The sequence below is a fragment of the Acartia tonsa genome, chromosome 8, assembly GCF_053477335.1.
Source record: "Acartia tonsa isolate MP-2025a chromosome 8, ASM5347733v1, whole genome shotgun sequence".
In the NCBI taxonomy this organism is placed as follows: Eukaryota; Metazoa; Arthropoda; class Copepoda; order Calanoida; family Acartiidae; genus Acartia; species Acartia tonsa.
In genome coordinates, this window is record NC_137267.1 from 52,774,508 (window position 1) to 52,791,451 (window position 16,944).

The window sequence follows — 16,944 nt, forward strand, 5'->3', positions numbered from 1 at the left end:
TGATTAACAAACCAATCAAAATTCAAAGTCCCCAAATTTGTAAAGCAAACAAATCAGAAAACGTTTTTATACAAATTTGGGGACTAGTGCAATAAACCTTCTAATGTCCCCTACCTCCCGGGTTGTTGTAAATATAAATAAAAAAATCAAAGGTTTTTCATAATTGAGTCGGTCCGCCCTTTCGTTAATTTTTTCAATGGTTTCAAACTTTGCATGATAATTCCTGTTTTAATCTTTCTGAAAGCTGTCTTTAATACGATGATATAAATAACTATTATGTCGGTGATCGTACACCATATATATATAAAAGATACAGAGATGAAGGAAACAGGGACTTTAAGGGATAGGACATTGGACAATAAATTAATATACATCCCCTTTTATGATATACAAAATTACACCGCTCTGTAGATTAAAACTATTGGTTAAAAAGTCTGAACACTCAACTCATTAAATATATACACAAAGTATTTAATTGCCAACGAATAAGAAAACGTGATGATAAAACTTTGGGTACTAGTGTAGTTTGGGTACCTACCACCCTGGGAAGGAAGTGAAACTTCCGTGTCTAAAGGTGTAAATTAGAATTAGAAATGGATATAATATACGTGGATATTATGACAGGGGAAATTTAGGTTGCCAATATGGACCTCATTTATTGGTTAGTATGTTCCATCAGTAGGAGGGGAGGGAATGGGGTAAAGGAAATTGGTGGGGGTATTATTATTATAGCCAGCTGCAAGTATCACTTTATTAGAGTACATAAAAATCTGGTTCAACATCCAAATAATATTATATCGATTGGTGTAAATTAGAAATAGAATAGAATACAGATTTGTATATTTTCAGAAGCGAAGCAACTCTTTGATTTAATAATTGTCTGTCAGTCCGTCTGTTCGACCGTAATGATATGTTGAAGGAATTTTGATTCTCTCGGCTTCTACTTAAGATAGACTGCTGTTTTTTTGGCAAAGCACCCTTTTCAAAATGCATACAGTAACAGGGAGGCAGGGGACATTGGGCCTCTTTATAATAATGTTTTCTTATTCGTTGGATTAACAACTTTGGGGACTATAGTGAATTTTGTTTCAATAAGTTGAGTGTTCAAACGTTCCAACCACTAATTTTGATCTACAGAAGGGGTAATCTTATGTATCATCATTGGGGATGTACATCAATTTATCGGCTATTGTCTTATCCCTTAAGATCCCTGATAGAGTATACAATTTACTTGATCTGTCCGTCTGTTATGCTTAAAAGAAACACATATGTTTTTTAAAGAAAAGCTTTTCTCGTATTCATTCGAATCCGGTGGATACGAAGCGGTTCTTATCCATACGAAAAAAACTATGTCTAGCATCGTATTATATTCATCTTTCTACGAATATAAAAATGATCGGGGCACTTCAGGGCTAAATAATTGTACATTCTATATCCGCGGAAAGCTGTTTATAATACGAAGCGAGAAATAACTATTCTTTGATTAAGGTCGATCTGTCCTAACGGATAGCTCTTATAGTTAATTTAGGCATGTTAGAATTGACCTATCGACTTCAAACTTAGTATCGTGATTTTTGTAGTAGTTAGGTACGACTTAGAAAGCGTAGCAACTCTATTATCGTTACTGAGTGACCTTATGCCCATTTAAAATGTTAATTTATAACCTTTTTAACAACAATTTTATGTGATATAGTTATTATATTCATCTTATTTTTTAAATACTGATTCCTATTACAACAAGGTATAAGCAAAGCTTCTTTTATATGTTGTCATCCTTGTTTCTCTCTCATACGTTAACAAGTACAATTATCTCCATACTTTTATATAAAGCAGTTTATTTAGTGGCGAAGCTACTATATAATTCGAAATGTTCATTCGTCCGTCTATTAGGGACAGAAAAGGGGAAACGTGATTTTCTCGGCTACTAAAAAATATAGAGAGCTGAAATTTTTAGGATTAATTATGTTAACATTCTTAATATTTTCACCAACTTTCATTAAGATTCGTTGGTTGGGGTGCTAGATCGATTTCTATATTTTTTAGTTTTCATAATTTTCTCAACTCCTATTCAAGATAAACGGGGGATTTTTTAGGGATTAAATAAGTTCACAATTTACATATCCCCACAAAGTTTCATTAGTATTTGCTTATTGGTTGAGGTGCTAGATCGATTCCTGGATTTTCACGTTAAAACTCTTACAAGGTTTCGTGATTTTTTAGTTGAATGTTTTTTTATGCAACTGCTCTTTTTAGTTCATTTTTTTTCTTCTGGATATCCATCCATAATTTTTGAGCTTAGCTTCTTATGGATGTTGTCATCCTAAGATTTCGATTTCTTCGATATTTTTAAAATTGAAAAAAAATTCCTTAGTATAACGCCCCCCATTTTAGGAAGGCTAGTCATATTAAAATGAAAAATTACAATAACGTATAAATTCTTTTATTTTTATCTGTACATATAATTGATTCGTCAACTTTAATTCTAATGGGGTTTTAAGTAGTATTTCTTAATAACTAATCGTGGCCGAGTGGTTAAGGCGTCTGACTTGAAATCAGATTAAACATGTTGATTTTAAATTTTTTAACAACAAATTTTTATCAGATAAAATTATCCGACTGATCTGATTTTTTGAATACCTGACACTCTACAAGTGTTAATGTTAGTTTGTCCTACCGTTTCCAGAGCGTTGCTTTTATGGATGTTGTCATCCTTGTTTTATAGGGGATAAGGCAATGTATATCAATTCAATCTAAAATTGAAGAAAAAATGGAAGAGTTTCGAGGTTGCGTTGAAGTTTTTTCTTGAAATAGTTGGATTTAGAGGTTTCGTGAGTTAAGCTAATAAGCTGTTTTTTTTGCATAGCTACTATTTAGTTTTTTTTTTATATTTTTATCTTTCTCTCCTTCTCTCTCTGTATATTATCATTTGCTTTATCTCTTTTACTCCTTCTCTCTCTCTCTCTATCTATTTTCTGTCTCTTTCTTTTCTCGCTTTCAATCTCTCTTTCTCTTGAATTCTTTCACTATTTGACTGTCTCTCTCTCTCTTTCTTTCTCTCTCTCTCTATCTCTCTCTCTCTTTCTTTCTCTCCCTCTCTCTCACTCTCTCATAATGTCAATAATATAACTTTCTATATTACAACTAAACTTTTCTAGCTGCGCTACTTATGTAAAGTTAGATTGTCTTTAACCCTTATCTTAATAACTTCAAACTAATGTGTATTAACCCTATATCTTACTTTTGTTTGTTCTTTTGTCAAAGCGCAATGAACTGAACATTATTCCTAAGATGAAGGACTAATTTTGATGTAATTTTTTTCAAAGTTCTACTCTGTAAATTATTCTGTCTTTTTGTTTGAAAGGTTGTTTCCCTCAATGTGCCTTATTGAACAAAGAACCCCTCAGCCTTGTTGTAAAATAAATTGCTGTAATCCTTTTCATCACAGAGTATAAAGCTTGGGGTAAAATGGTTTATCTACAGGTATAATATCCCTTTCCTAGATTTTTAGTCTACAAAAAACAAGGCTCTGCCAGAGAGAGAGAGAGAGAGAGAGAGAGAGGGGACAATGAACTGTTTAATTCATAAAAAGTTCCCAAAGTTTTATAATAACTTTTTCTTATACGTTAGCTTAAAAACTTTGAAGACTGTTAATGAATTCAGATTGGTTGGGTTAAGTGTCCATAAGTTTCAACCAGTAATTGCAGTCTGCAGAAGGGGTAATTTTGTGTAATAACACTGGGGATGTACATCAATGAGTCGGCCATTGTCTTATACCTTTAGCTGAGGCTCTGCTGCCGTAAGTGTAATGAGACACAGCTGCTGCAACTGTAATGAGACACAGCTGCCGCAACTGTAATGAGACACAGCTGCCGCAACTGTAATGAGACACAGCTGCCGCAACTGTAATAAGACACTGCTGCCACCTTTAATTTGTGCCCCAGTGACAGCAGCTTATCTTTGTGCTAGCTGCCCCCCACATCCAGGCGGCTGAATGCTTTTTTGCCACGTATTAATAAAAAAAACTGAAAGATAAGTAAGGATTATTCATATTTTAGTTGCTTTTTTACCTCGTTGTGATAATAAACACCAATTATTTAAAAGGTAAACTTTAACATTTTACTATGACGAATAAGAATATAGCAAGAATGGCAACATCCATAAATAAGTGAAGCAAATATGATAACATTACTTTGTCATATGTATCCTACTAACAGTTATATCCCCCCCCCCCTCTGACAAATTAGTAGAAGGAGGGGGGGGGGGGTGTGTCTATTCCAAGTATAATCTACAAATTTAAACAGTTTACCTTCTAAGCAGCGCAACAATGAATACCTATCCTTTTATTAAAAGTAACAGGATATCCAGTGATTTGCCTTTTGAGGAAGGGTTCCTCCTACCTCCAAAGATTAATCGGACCTGGAAAAAATACTAACCCTTAATTTTTTTTCAAAAAGAATATTAAACTGAAATACAGTGATAAGTAGTGCAGCTAAAACAAATTAACAGTAACTATATTATACACTAGAAAATAATATTAAACTGATGATATACAAGACAATGAAATATGTAGAATTTTGTAACTAATGGTAGAAAAAGATTTTCTTTAAAAAAATGATAGGGGTTTGATTTTACCAAATAAGAACTTTCATGTTACTAAGTAGCATAGCATTTACGTCAATCCATCGGATTTTTATTTAGTAATGTCTGTCTGTCTATTTGTCTATGTGTTCCCTTTTTTTAGTGATGCTTTTTATAGATTCAGGGAAGGTTTGTTACTATTTTTCTTCTAAAGTTACTCTAGCACCTTTAAAGATTAGGATGCAAGTAGCTTCACATTTTGTAATAATTAGTGATGGCAATCCTTCGATTTTTTGAGTCAGATTCGGATTCGGATTCCGGATTCTTAAAGAATCCATCAAAAAAAGTGGCGGACACCTTGCGGATTCCGGAATCTTATTTTTGGCGGATTCCGGATTCGGATTCCGGATTCTAGCAATATTTTAAAAGAATTTTTAGAAAAAATTTAAAAATTAAGTGCTACATATGTCCTAAAAATCAATGTCTTTGGTGTTCTCTATAATTCACTTCCGAGAATCGAACAAGATTTTAAAAGATATTATACATAATGATGAAAATCTTTGCCTTCAAAGAGGAGTTGAAAGAAAAAGACGCTAATTTTAGCCTATCAAATAATAATCCAGAATCTGCTATTAAAAAACGGATTCCGGGTCCGGATTCGGATTCCAAAATTGGGCGGATTCCGGATCCCGGATCCGGATTGCCAACCCTAGTAATAATTCATAGATGTATTTATCAATTTAGTTATAGAGAAGCTTTGCTCCTTATCAGAACTTGGCCTTAGTCTTATCTCTGGAGTTAGGTAAGTGTTAAAACAATATATTTTTTTATACTATTTCTATTTACAGCTAATAATTTTAATTTCAAAAATTGACTACAAAAATAGTGTTATGTACACATAAACATATAAGTTAGAATTATTATCAATAAGCGTATTTCTTAATTTAGTTATAGAAAGGCTTTGCTTTTAAGGACTCGGCTTATCTTTGTGTTTAGATACAATACTCATTCACCATGTCTGTCCGTTCCTCTAAATAATCTTTTCCCTCTTTCTTTACATATTAGCGCTGCTACTCTATATGTATGTATAATGTACCACCAGCATTTAAAGGGGCATTTAAAGAAAGGGGAAGGGGGGGGGAGTTCTCTCCTCTTTTAATTTTAATAAGAAACATTAAGTGTAAACACTTATATATAAAACAAGGATGACAACACCCATAAAAACGAAGCTATAAGACGGTAGGACAAACGCACATTAGAGTGTCAGAACTGAATAATCAGAACATGAACATAAAAGCCTAAATACATAATAGTCGAAACCAAATTGTTTAAAAACCGATGAAATACAGGATACACAGTGCGTATGTAGGTGCTTTGACTTTATTGTCAGAACCTAAATTGGGACATAGTGCATTTCATTACCCTAGCTAAGGTAACTTCATTTCACTTTTCAATAAAATCTAAAATGCAGCCGTTTTTGAGAAAATTAGATTTGAAAATTTCAAGTTCAATTTTCATCCACTAGGAGTTGCCGCATAATCATGACAAGAAAAGCAAAGATTATTTATTTAGAATTTTGAACAACTTTGCTTTTATAAAACCTCTCTATATTTGATTTATTTAAGGCTGAATTTCCGTGACCTTAGCAAAGCAACTGACAAAACTGGCCATGAATCAGCTCACTTCAGGAGTGGTTTTATGACAGACATTATAAAAGCAAACTTGTTCAAAATTTGCTTTTCTTGTCATTGTTATGAAATAACTCCTAGTGGGTGAAAATTGAACTTGAAATTTTCAAATCTAATTTTCTCAAAAACAACTGCATTTTAGATTTTATTGAACAGTGAAATGAAGTTACCTAACCTAGGGTAATGAAATGCACTACGTCCCAATTTAGGTTCTGACACTTAAGTCAAAGCACCTTCATATGCACTGTGGATAATATTTAAGGATATTCTTACACTTTTAGGGCTTAATTATAGAAATGCTTCGCTTATAGCATTATACTTTGTTGTCCTAAGAATCAGTATTCTAAAAATAAGATCAATTGGGTGATTTTATCACTTAAAAATTTATTGTTCAAATAGTTAAAAATCAACATGTTTAAAATGGATGTACGGAATTCTTGTAACCATTTTAGAGTTGCTACGCTTTTTAAATCGTACCTAACTAATACAGGCAAAGCTTGGAATTGATAGGACAATTCTAACCTGTTTAAGTTAACGAAAAGAGCTAACAGTCCCTGACATACGGACGGACGGACTAATCCTTGTTATAGAAAAGCTTTGCCTTTAAAAATATTGAAGAAATATTGCTTCTATTGCATATATTTGTTTTAGTTTTAGAGAACCTTTGCTCCAAAAGAATAGCTGTGGCCTTGGTCTTATCATCCGTAGTTATGTAAGTTTTAAACATTTTCATTAACAGCACAGCTACTCATTAAACAGGTTATATATGTCTGTTCCTAAAAATAGCTTTTTCTCTCTCATTTTAGGGGTTTCCTTTTCTCCAGCAGGGACAAGGGAAGGCAACTCTAGGTAACAACTCTAAGAAAATCACGAAACCTACTCTGGTAATCTTCTGGAGCATAGAGCAAAAAAGAAGGTACAACATACTTGTAAATTGTACTATTGTTCAATTCAGAAGGTATAAATCATGAGCTATCACCAAACCAAATTAATCGTCTGCAGGTAGAATCAAAACTAAGGTTTCTTACTAAACAATTTAGAATTAAGGAGATTTTAAAAATATATTAAAATACTTCCTGAAATTAAAATCTTAAAATTTTTTTCTTATTCATGATATTTGTAACTGTTTACAAACAAAACAAAATACAGTGTGTTTTTTTTTATGAGCACTTTTTTGAAAGCAATTTTACCCCACTTATAGTTATCAGAATTTAATGATTAAGGCTTATTTTCTTCGTTTTTTAAGGGAAATTATGAAACAACAAAAAAAATTACAGTTTTTGTTGAAAAAGTACAGTAAAGTTGAAAATTAAAAACTTAGGTGTCTACATCTAAAAATGGTTTTAGCGCATTTTTCTTATGCTCAAATAATCAACCTTTTGCAAGAATGGCTGCTAAACACTTCAAAGTTGAGATATAGAGCTAAAAATGTATACAGATACTATTAGGGACATGTACTAGAACATATCGAAGTTTGAAGGTCATATCTCAACCAGGGAGGGAGTACTGGCCCCCCAAAGTCGACTACAGAAAATCCATTTTTTTAAGAAAAATGCGCTAAAACCATTTTTATATGTTGACACCTAAGTATTTAATTTTCAACTTTACTGTACTTTTTCAACAAAAACTGTAATTTTTATTGTTGTTTCATAATTTCCCTTAAAAAACGAAGAAAAAAAGCCATTAATCATTAAATTCTGATAACTATAAGTGGGGTAAAATTGCTTTCAAAAAAGTGCTCATAAAAAAAACACACTGTATTTCAACAAATTTTTAATCAAAATCACTTTGATTAACATCTTGATTAACCCCTTGAGGCAGGTTAAGGCGAAAGTTTCAAAATGATTTAATGACTAAAAAATATCTCACTTTATGAATCTATAAAAAAGGAAATAGGACAAATTTAACACTATCAATTGGGATCTTTTCAGAAAAATTGAAAATAACTAGAAAATAATCAAACTTATGCCTAAAGCTTAAAATTAAATTCATTGTTCATTACTTATTAAACAAGGATGACAACATCTATGAGAGCAAAGCTCTGAAACGGTAGGATAAATGGACATTAACACTTGTAGAATGTCAGAACTGAAAAAATCAGAATATATATGTACAAGAGTCGAAGCAAAATTGTAAGTAAAAACTGCTTGATACAGGATAATGTTTATCGACATACTCACATTTCTAGGACATGATTACAGAGTTGCTTCATTTACAATATTGTATTTTGTTGTCCCAGGAATCAGTATACCGAAAATTTGTCCATGTTTAAAATGGACATATGGACATTCTGGTAACGATTATGGAGTTGCTAAATGACAGGACAATTCTAACATGCCTATGGACGGACTGATCCTAATTATAGAAAAGCTTTTCTTTAAAAAAATAACCCTTAAAACGTGAAACACTAAATTCTATTTGAAGATCAACTTAATGTTCCCCTCTCTTAATTTTTTTTGGTTTTCTATGCTACACCAAAAGGACTACTGCCCATTAGATCATTTTCAATTTGTTCTACTTTAATGGTAGGGAAATGGGGGGAGGCTCTGTGTTCTACAAGGCACTTTGGTAGAAATTAAACATATTTTAAATGATTAAAATAGTTTGTAAGTTGTAATATTCAGAGAAGATTAGTAGTTTTTAGGTTTAATTATTGCAGTACATGTAAAATCTTTTCTCGTATTCATTTGAATCCAGTGGATAGGAACCGGTTCTCATGAATACGAAAAAACTATTTCTAGCATCGTATTATATCCAGTTTTCTACGAATATAGAAATGTACAATCATAAGATTAAAACTAGTTTTTTTAGCCGTTGCCTTCGGCACCACGGGGCTAAAAAAACTAGTTTTAATCTTATAATTGTACATTCTATATCCGCGGAAAGCCGTTTATAATACGATACGAGAAATAACTATTCTTTTCTTTCTATGTTAAGATCATATGTTTACCAAAAATATTTTTTATTACTAGATAGGGATAGTTAAAATAGCTATAAACTGTCTTACCAGGACCTATAAGAAGCTATACAGTAAAGGAAAACCATATCAAACAAACAAAAAATAACAAGAATGACAACATCAATAAGTAGCGAAGCTAAAAATTATGGATGGATATTCGGAAAAAAATGAACTATAGAGCAGTTTCATAAAAAATATTAATCTAAAAAATCATGAAACCTTGTAAGATTTATAACGTGAAAATCTAGGAATCGATCTAGCACCTCAACCAATATGCAAATCTTATTGAAACTTTGTGGGGATATGTAAATTATGAACTTATTTAATACCTTAAAATATCAGCTGTCTATCTTGAATAGGAGTAAAGAAAATCATGAAAACTTAAATCTAGGAATCTATCTAGCACCCCAATTAATTGACGAATCTTAATGAAACTTGGTGAGTATAGAAAGAATGTTAACATATTTAATCCCTGAAAGCCTTCTATCTTTCATAGGAGCCGATAAAATCACATTTCCCCCTTTCTGTCTCTGACGGACAGACGGACGGACGGACATTTTGAATTATAGATTAGCTTTGCTACTAAAAAAACAGAAGAAGTTATGATGAAATTTAAAGATTATTTTACTAATTTTTACTTTTTCTTTATAGAGATGCTTTGCTACTAAGCAGAACTTGACCTTATCATTTATTATTTGTTGTGCTTAGGTAATTGTTAATATTATATATTTTCATAAGTAGCGCAGCTACTCGTTAACCAGGTTATGTTTGGACTTTCCTCTTAATTCAACATCCCCCCCCCCTAAAAAAATGTTTTTAAAACTAAAATTTCCACTAGATAGCTGAATTTCTAAAACTGACAATAAATAATATTTAAAAAGTCATAATTCTAACCAAAGCTCATACAAAAAAACAAATAAGATTAGGTACTTAAGATGTAATTATTGATAGACGTATCTTTTGTTTAGTTATAGAGAGGCCTTGCTCCTAAAGAATAACTGTAGCCTTGGTGTTATCTTCTGGTGTTAAGGTAAGTTGTGAAATTATACAATTTTGTAATAGTGCAGCTTCTTAAATTATACATTTTCTTAAGTAGTGCAACTACCCTATATTTAGGTTATGTCTGTCCTTTCTCTTAATTAGCTGTTTTAAAGATGTAAATTTTTTTATTTGCCTTTGAATTTCTAAATCTGACAACAAATAATATTAAAGAAGTCTAACTAAGGCTCATACAAAAAACAAATAAGATTAGGTACTTAAGATGTAATTTTTAATAAACGTATTTTTTGTTTAGTTATAGAGAAGCCTTGCTCTTAGAGAATAACTGGGGCCTTGGTGTTATCTTCTGTGTAGTGAAGGTAAGAATAGTTATTTCTCGCATCGTATTATAAACGGCTTTCCGCGGATATAGAATGTACAATTATAAGATTAAAACTAGTTTTTTATCCCCGAGGTGCCGGAGGCACCGGCTAAAAAAACTGTTTTTAATCTTATGATTGTACATTTTTATATTCGTAGAAAGCTGGATATAATACGATGCTAGACATAGTTTTTTCGTATGGATAAGAACCGGTTCCTATCCACCGGATTCGATTGAATACGAGAAATAAGATTATGTATCTCAGCTACTCTATAAGTCATGTACGCCATCTATTATAACCGGTTTTTAGCCATACTAATAAATCAAATATAACATTGTATTACAAATAAATTTCCACCAATATTAAAATAAAAACTACAAAATTAATACCAGTTTTGTTTACCCGGGCGCTGGTCGTGGCTAACAAAACGGGTTTTAATCTTATATACTTTCATTTTAATATCCGAGGAAAGCTGTTTATAATACAATGCGATTATTAATTAGTCTGCACAATATTTTAAAAGTATATTGGTGCTTTCACATAAAGCTCAATTTTAGCACATATAACCCCCAATCCACTTTGTGTAAATAAATCCTTATACTAAAGTAACAGGATGTTTGTCTGTTTGTTTGTCTGTGTGTCTGTACCGAAGGATCTCGCAAACTGCTGAACCGATCAGGTTCTCCTTAACAGGGTAGATTCTCATAGGTACCAGGAAGGTTTTTAACTATTTTGGGGGAGGGTACCACCACCCTCCCAAGAGAAATTTTTTTATGTTCTCGATTTTAGAAAGAGAGTTCAACGAAGACATTAACGTCAAACGCAACATAGACATATTTTATATATAAAAAAAGTATAGCCACTATATTTATTAATAGCCGTCTTTATCTATTTAGTTATAGAGAAGCTTTCCCCCTAAAAAGAATAACTTGGCCTTTGTGTTATCTTCTGTGTGGTGAATGTAAGTTTTAATATTTCATAATTATTAGTGGCACAGCTACTCTAAATCTAATGTATGTCTGTCAGTTCCATTTTCTATGTTCTTTTTAAAAGCGAGGCTTTTCTAAAATAAGTCAGTCCGTAACGGTTAGGTCTTTTTATTAATTCATGCATGTTGTCATATAGATTTAAAACTTTGCATGATAATTCCTATAACAGTTAGATACAATTTAGGATGTGTAGCAACTCTATAATAATTACCAGAAAGTCTGTACTACGTTCATTTAAAACATGTTGATTTTTAACCTTTTTAACAACAATTTTTATTTGTTGTAATTACCCTATTATCGGATTTTTGGAATAAAGATTCCTTTTACATCAAGTTATAATGTTATAAGCGAAACATCTCTATCATAAAGTCCTAAAAATGTGAGTATATTCTTAAACAATATCTTGTAATTAAGCAGAAAAATAATTACAATTTTGTTTAGACTCATTTATTTATGTACTGTTTATTCAACGAGTGTTAATGTTCATGTGACCTAATGTTTCTGAGCTTAATTAAAGTAGGGATATTACTGAACATATTTATTATTTTAGTTATAGAGAAGCTTTGCTCATTAGAACAAATTGGCTCTGGAGTTATCTTTTGTTGTTAGGTAAGAGGTAAAATTTATTATTTTCATGAGTAGCGCAACTACTATTTATCTAGGGTGTGTCCCACCACCTTTTTAGTATTCCCTTTATACACTTTCTTGTCAATAAGAAAGGATCAGATCCAGTATCAATCCAAGAGAAACATTTTAACAGTATATTAGTTTCATATTAAATGCATTTTGAGCACTGATACCCCCTACAACCCTATTTTTAAAATAAATTAAAAATCCACAGTGTTTTTCTATGCCTGAACCAAGAGGGAAGCAAAGTAAAGTATTTAATATAACCCAACCTAACCTTACCTACAGAAATAATCAGATGAAAAACTACCCTACTGTGTTTAAAAGCTAGTAGAAATATTCATTAAGTAATGGCTACACCTTAAGAGGCCTCTATGGGTACTTGAAGTGGTGGGGATTGAATTCGACTCCCATTTCTTATTTTAGTATTTTTAAGAAAATTGGTGGAAGGGGGGTGGGATTTTTTCCCAGAAAAAAGTTATAACTTTTCCCAGGACCTATGCAAAGCTACACTGTAAAAGAAAACTATTTTATTTCAGTGGTGAACAAAATCCTCTGGTACAGTCAGACACAAATCCTGTTACTATTATATAAGGAAAAACATATTTATTGTTTAGATGTAGGGAAGCTTTGCTCCTATGAATATATTTAAGCTTGGCCTTCAATTTAATCTCATTTGCGTGTAAGTAAGAGGTAAAATTAGTATTAGCGCAACTATTCTAAAACTAATATATATCTGTTTGTCTGTTCCTCTTTCTCTAAATACTTGCGGCCACTCCCTAAGAGTCTCTGTCAATTTAAGTCCAAAATTTTGGTGGGAATTTCAATTCAAAACATTGAGGTACCCTAACCCAAAATAGTTATAAACTTTCATGGACCTTTCATGTAAGAAGGATCTATATTCGTTCAGCAGATCCTTTGCTACAGACAGACAGACACAAATTTACTAATACTTTTAAAAATTAAAGGGGGGAGGGAAGGTTTCCATGGCTAACATCGTTTTATTTAATATCTTTATTTATTTCAACTTCATAAAAATTGGAAATATGTCTGTGCTATAGATGTTAACATCCTATGATTTATATCTTATAATTTGTTTTATCTTTATCAAGAGAATAATAAACATAATTATAATATAACACAAAAATATAGACAAGAATAAACCTGACTACTTTATATAATTGGACTAACGGTTACACCCCTAGAGGCCTCTAGTGGCACTTTAAAGGTTTTTTATTATACTTATTGCGTTTGACGTTTATGTTTGCGTTGAACTCTCTTTCCTAAATCTCATATTTATTGCAATTGACGTTTATGTATGCGTTGAACTCTCTTTATCTCTTTATCTCTATAATCGAGAAGTATAATTCTTTTTTTGTTTTTTTGGGATTTTTCTTGGGAGGGTGGTGGTACCCTCCCCCAAAATAATTAAAAACCTTCCCAGGACATATGAGAATCTACCCTGTAAAGTAGAACCCGATCGGTTCAGCGGTTAGTGAGATCCTTCAGTACACACAGACACACAGACAAACATCCTGTTACTTTAGTATAAGGATAAAAATATTGTAGTAAAACCCCTTCTATTTTAGGCAGTTGACAAAGGTGGCAGTCCTAGATACTCTAGACTCACTGGCTGCCACAACAACAGTTGGGAGAGCTGTTTCTACTCCTGCAAAGAAATAAACTTATTTGGAATGAGATAGCTGTATACTGGGTTAAGGTCAGTCTTGCTCAAGTGTTAAAATCTATAAACACTTTGTGAAATTATCACAATCTATCCGTAGCTCAAGATCTCATTTACAACTGCAATTATCACTTGAAAAGAATGTTATCTACTTTGGGGCAGGGGAAGTAAATCAAATTGTACAATACTAGCCAAGATTGGAGGCCAAGCCAATTATTGTAAAAATGATAATTTGCAAGAGCTTATGGATTAGAGATTAAAAATGTAGTTAAAAATGGTCATTGATGTAATTGTGTTAATTAAAATTAAATTTTGATAACAATAAAAATAGCTTATTTCTATTGGATATAAGAGCTCCAAAATTACTTTTGCATTAAGTTATATAATCTTAAAATTTTATTTAGAAATGGAGGAATTAGGCAGTGGAGCTGAAATGGATGAAAACACAGGTTGTGCAGGTCCTGGTAGTGATACTATAAAGGTATATATTCTGTGTTTAGTCATGAAATTTGTACAAAAATATTTTATGCCTTTAAAACAATATTGAAAATTGCTTGGCTACTATATCATTCCAAGTTGTAATTATCAATCTATTAGAAACCCCATTCAAAATCTTTCAAATTCAGTGAATTCCGATGCTATTTTTCTGCTGCTTTCTAGCAAAAGCCAAAATCCCACTCTATTAATAGCTACATAGGAAATAATGAATTAGATTTTACCTCAATATATTTCAAACCAGTTATTAATAATGAGTTAGTTTTAAAAAAGGACATAAATTATACGTTGCTAAATTAAGGGGTTATAAGTGAATATTACCATGATTTTGTCATATAGTTGAAAAATATTTAATAAAAAAGGAACGATAAAAAACACATCCTCCCCTCACCCCTAACCCTCCCCATGAGAGGTTAGGATTTGGAAAGGAACGTAAATGATAAAGGTTAACACAGAATATATTTAGAAGCAAGTTGAGATTGAGTCTACAATTCCTTCTACCAATTGTACTTGTGGATTAGAATTTGGAGTTTTCTCTTTATCATCAGAAGATTCTCAATCATCAAATTTAGCTGAAGAATTTGGTAAAACGAGTATAAACTTTCATGGCCCTGCAGGAGAAAAACAAAGAATTTTAGTTAAAGAAAAGATAGAAGAAATAAAAAAGAAAGTAGCTGATTATTATTATGATTCAAAGAGTAAGGTTATAGCTATTCCAAATCATTTTGTAACACCAAAGAAACCAACTGTGCTAGGAAACAAGGGCAGGGAAAAGCAAGATGCTCAGATTTTGGATAAACATCTTGAGGAATGTTTACATCATGAGCTTGTCAATGAAGCAAGAGAATCAAACTTAGAAGCATTTATATTCAACAGCTTTCAATCAGGTGATTGCATTCAGCAATTAGTTGATAAGGGGAAAGAAATGAGAAAAAAGGATAAATATGCAGAAATTAATGAGGATGAGAAAAGAGTGATGGAGATCCTAGACATTGAAGATTATTCAGATAAAGATCTTGAGTCTTGTATTGAGGAACATAAGAAGTGGAGGGAAAATCCGTCAAAATTTCAAAGCCCACAGAACTGGCTATTTAAAAAGGAATGTTATATTTCATTAGCTTATTTCATCTTAGCCCTAATTAAAGTTTAGCTTTTTCTAAACTTATACTTTTAGACAATCATCCATTGGAAGATAATAGGGGAAGGGTTTATTCAGTAATGGGTAGCCATGCAGGGTAGAGCAAAATAGGTATATGTGTTTTATACAAGGACAAGAAACTGTAGTAGCCTCTATCTTTCACTAGCAATGAAATGCAGTTTACCAAGTATGGTGTTTATTGTCCAAAGGTGCAGAAATTACTGATTATATTATACAACAACAATAATAACATGGCTAATGGGATAGTTATATCAAATGCATAGATTATAATAGGCATACCAATATAGGTTAGCCCTAGTTCCCTTCAGCCCTGGCACGTGGAGGGAACAGAGCAGTAGATCAATCATTACAGTTAAGAAATCAGAATAAATTGCCACAATTAACATGAACTTATCATTGGGAGGGTATTTACATGGCTTCGCCCCTCTATACAGGGGATTTACTTAGACGGGCCTAACTAGGAGCGAAGCGACTCTACAGCCAGGGAAAGTAGGGGGAGGATACCACAAAACGGTACACCGACAAACGTCCTACTACGACAAACGTCCTAATGCGACAAACTTCCTAATGCGACAAACGTCCTAAACGACAAACGTCCTAAGCGACAAACGTCCTAAGCGACAAACGTCCTACTGCGACATCTCTTAAGTAAAACGTCCTAAAAAATTAAAGGTCAAATTTTTTAATGCAAGGATGTATCGGGTTTGAAACCATGCCGTTTGATAGCCAACATAGACTTTGGGAAAACTGTCGGACAGATTTTTAAAATTTGGCCTGTGGATGAAGTTATTAAAGAAATAAATTTCAGTTAAAAAATAATCCCTTGTGTTTTATCGCCATATTGGTTTTCATTGTTCCAATCGTTTTTTTTTGTTAGTGGATTTTGTTCTCAAATTTTGGAAGATTTTTTTTATTTCATAACCTTTGAAAAATTTTAGGACGTTTTACTTAAGAAATGTTGCATTAGGATGTTTGTACCTGTAGGAGGTTTGTCGTTTAGGATGTTTGTCGCTTAGTACGTTTGTCACATTAGGAGGTTTATCGCATTTTCAGGTTTAGGACGTTTGTCGCATTAGGACGTTTGTCGGTGTACCCGCAAAACTAATTCTTCCATTATATTCAATTTATTTAAGATAAGGGAGTGGATGTGCTCAATAGGAACAATGAAGGAAAGCACTCATCTCTTCTGAATTCTCTTTGGCAATGTTGTTATTTTAGCATAAATATTTCTTGAGATATTCCTATCTTTGACGAAACGTCTGTTAAAACATACAGGGTGTTTCAATAGAAACGTTTTTTTTTGAAAAACCTAATTATGCATAGAAAATAAATTATATAAAATACTTTATATATTTGGAAAACCTATTCTAGGACATTTATGTTTCAAAAATTTAAAAATTAATT

At 32.1% G+C, this 16,944-nt stretch overlaps 1 protein-coding gene and 1 long non-coding RNA gene across 2 annotated transcripts; both read left to right on the top strand.

Annotated features, from left to right (window-relative positions):
• The first annotated feature begins 5,251 nt into the window (after window positions 1-5,251).
• Window positions 5,252-9,936, top strand: LOC145325717 (uncharacterized). Its single transcript, XR_013881552.1, has 3 exons — window positions 5,252-5,380; window positions 6,918-6,978; window positions 9,877-9,936. It is a non-coding gene; the product is annotated as an uncharacterized LOC145325717 (long non-coding RNA).
• Window positions 9,937-14,291: 4,355 nt separating this feature from the next.
• On the top strand, window positions 14,292-15,531 carry LOC145326683 (uncharacterized). The gene is made up of 2 exons (XM_080170049.1): window positions 14,292-14,367; window positions 14,848-15,531. The coding sequence occupies exons 1-2, from the start codon at window positions 14,293-14,295 to the stop codon at window positions 15,529-15,531; spliced, it is 759 nt and encodes a 252-aa protein (XP_080026175.1). The 5' UTR covers window position 14,292.
• The last annotated feature ends 1,413 nt before the right edge of the window (window positions 15,532-16,944 follow it).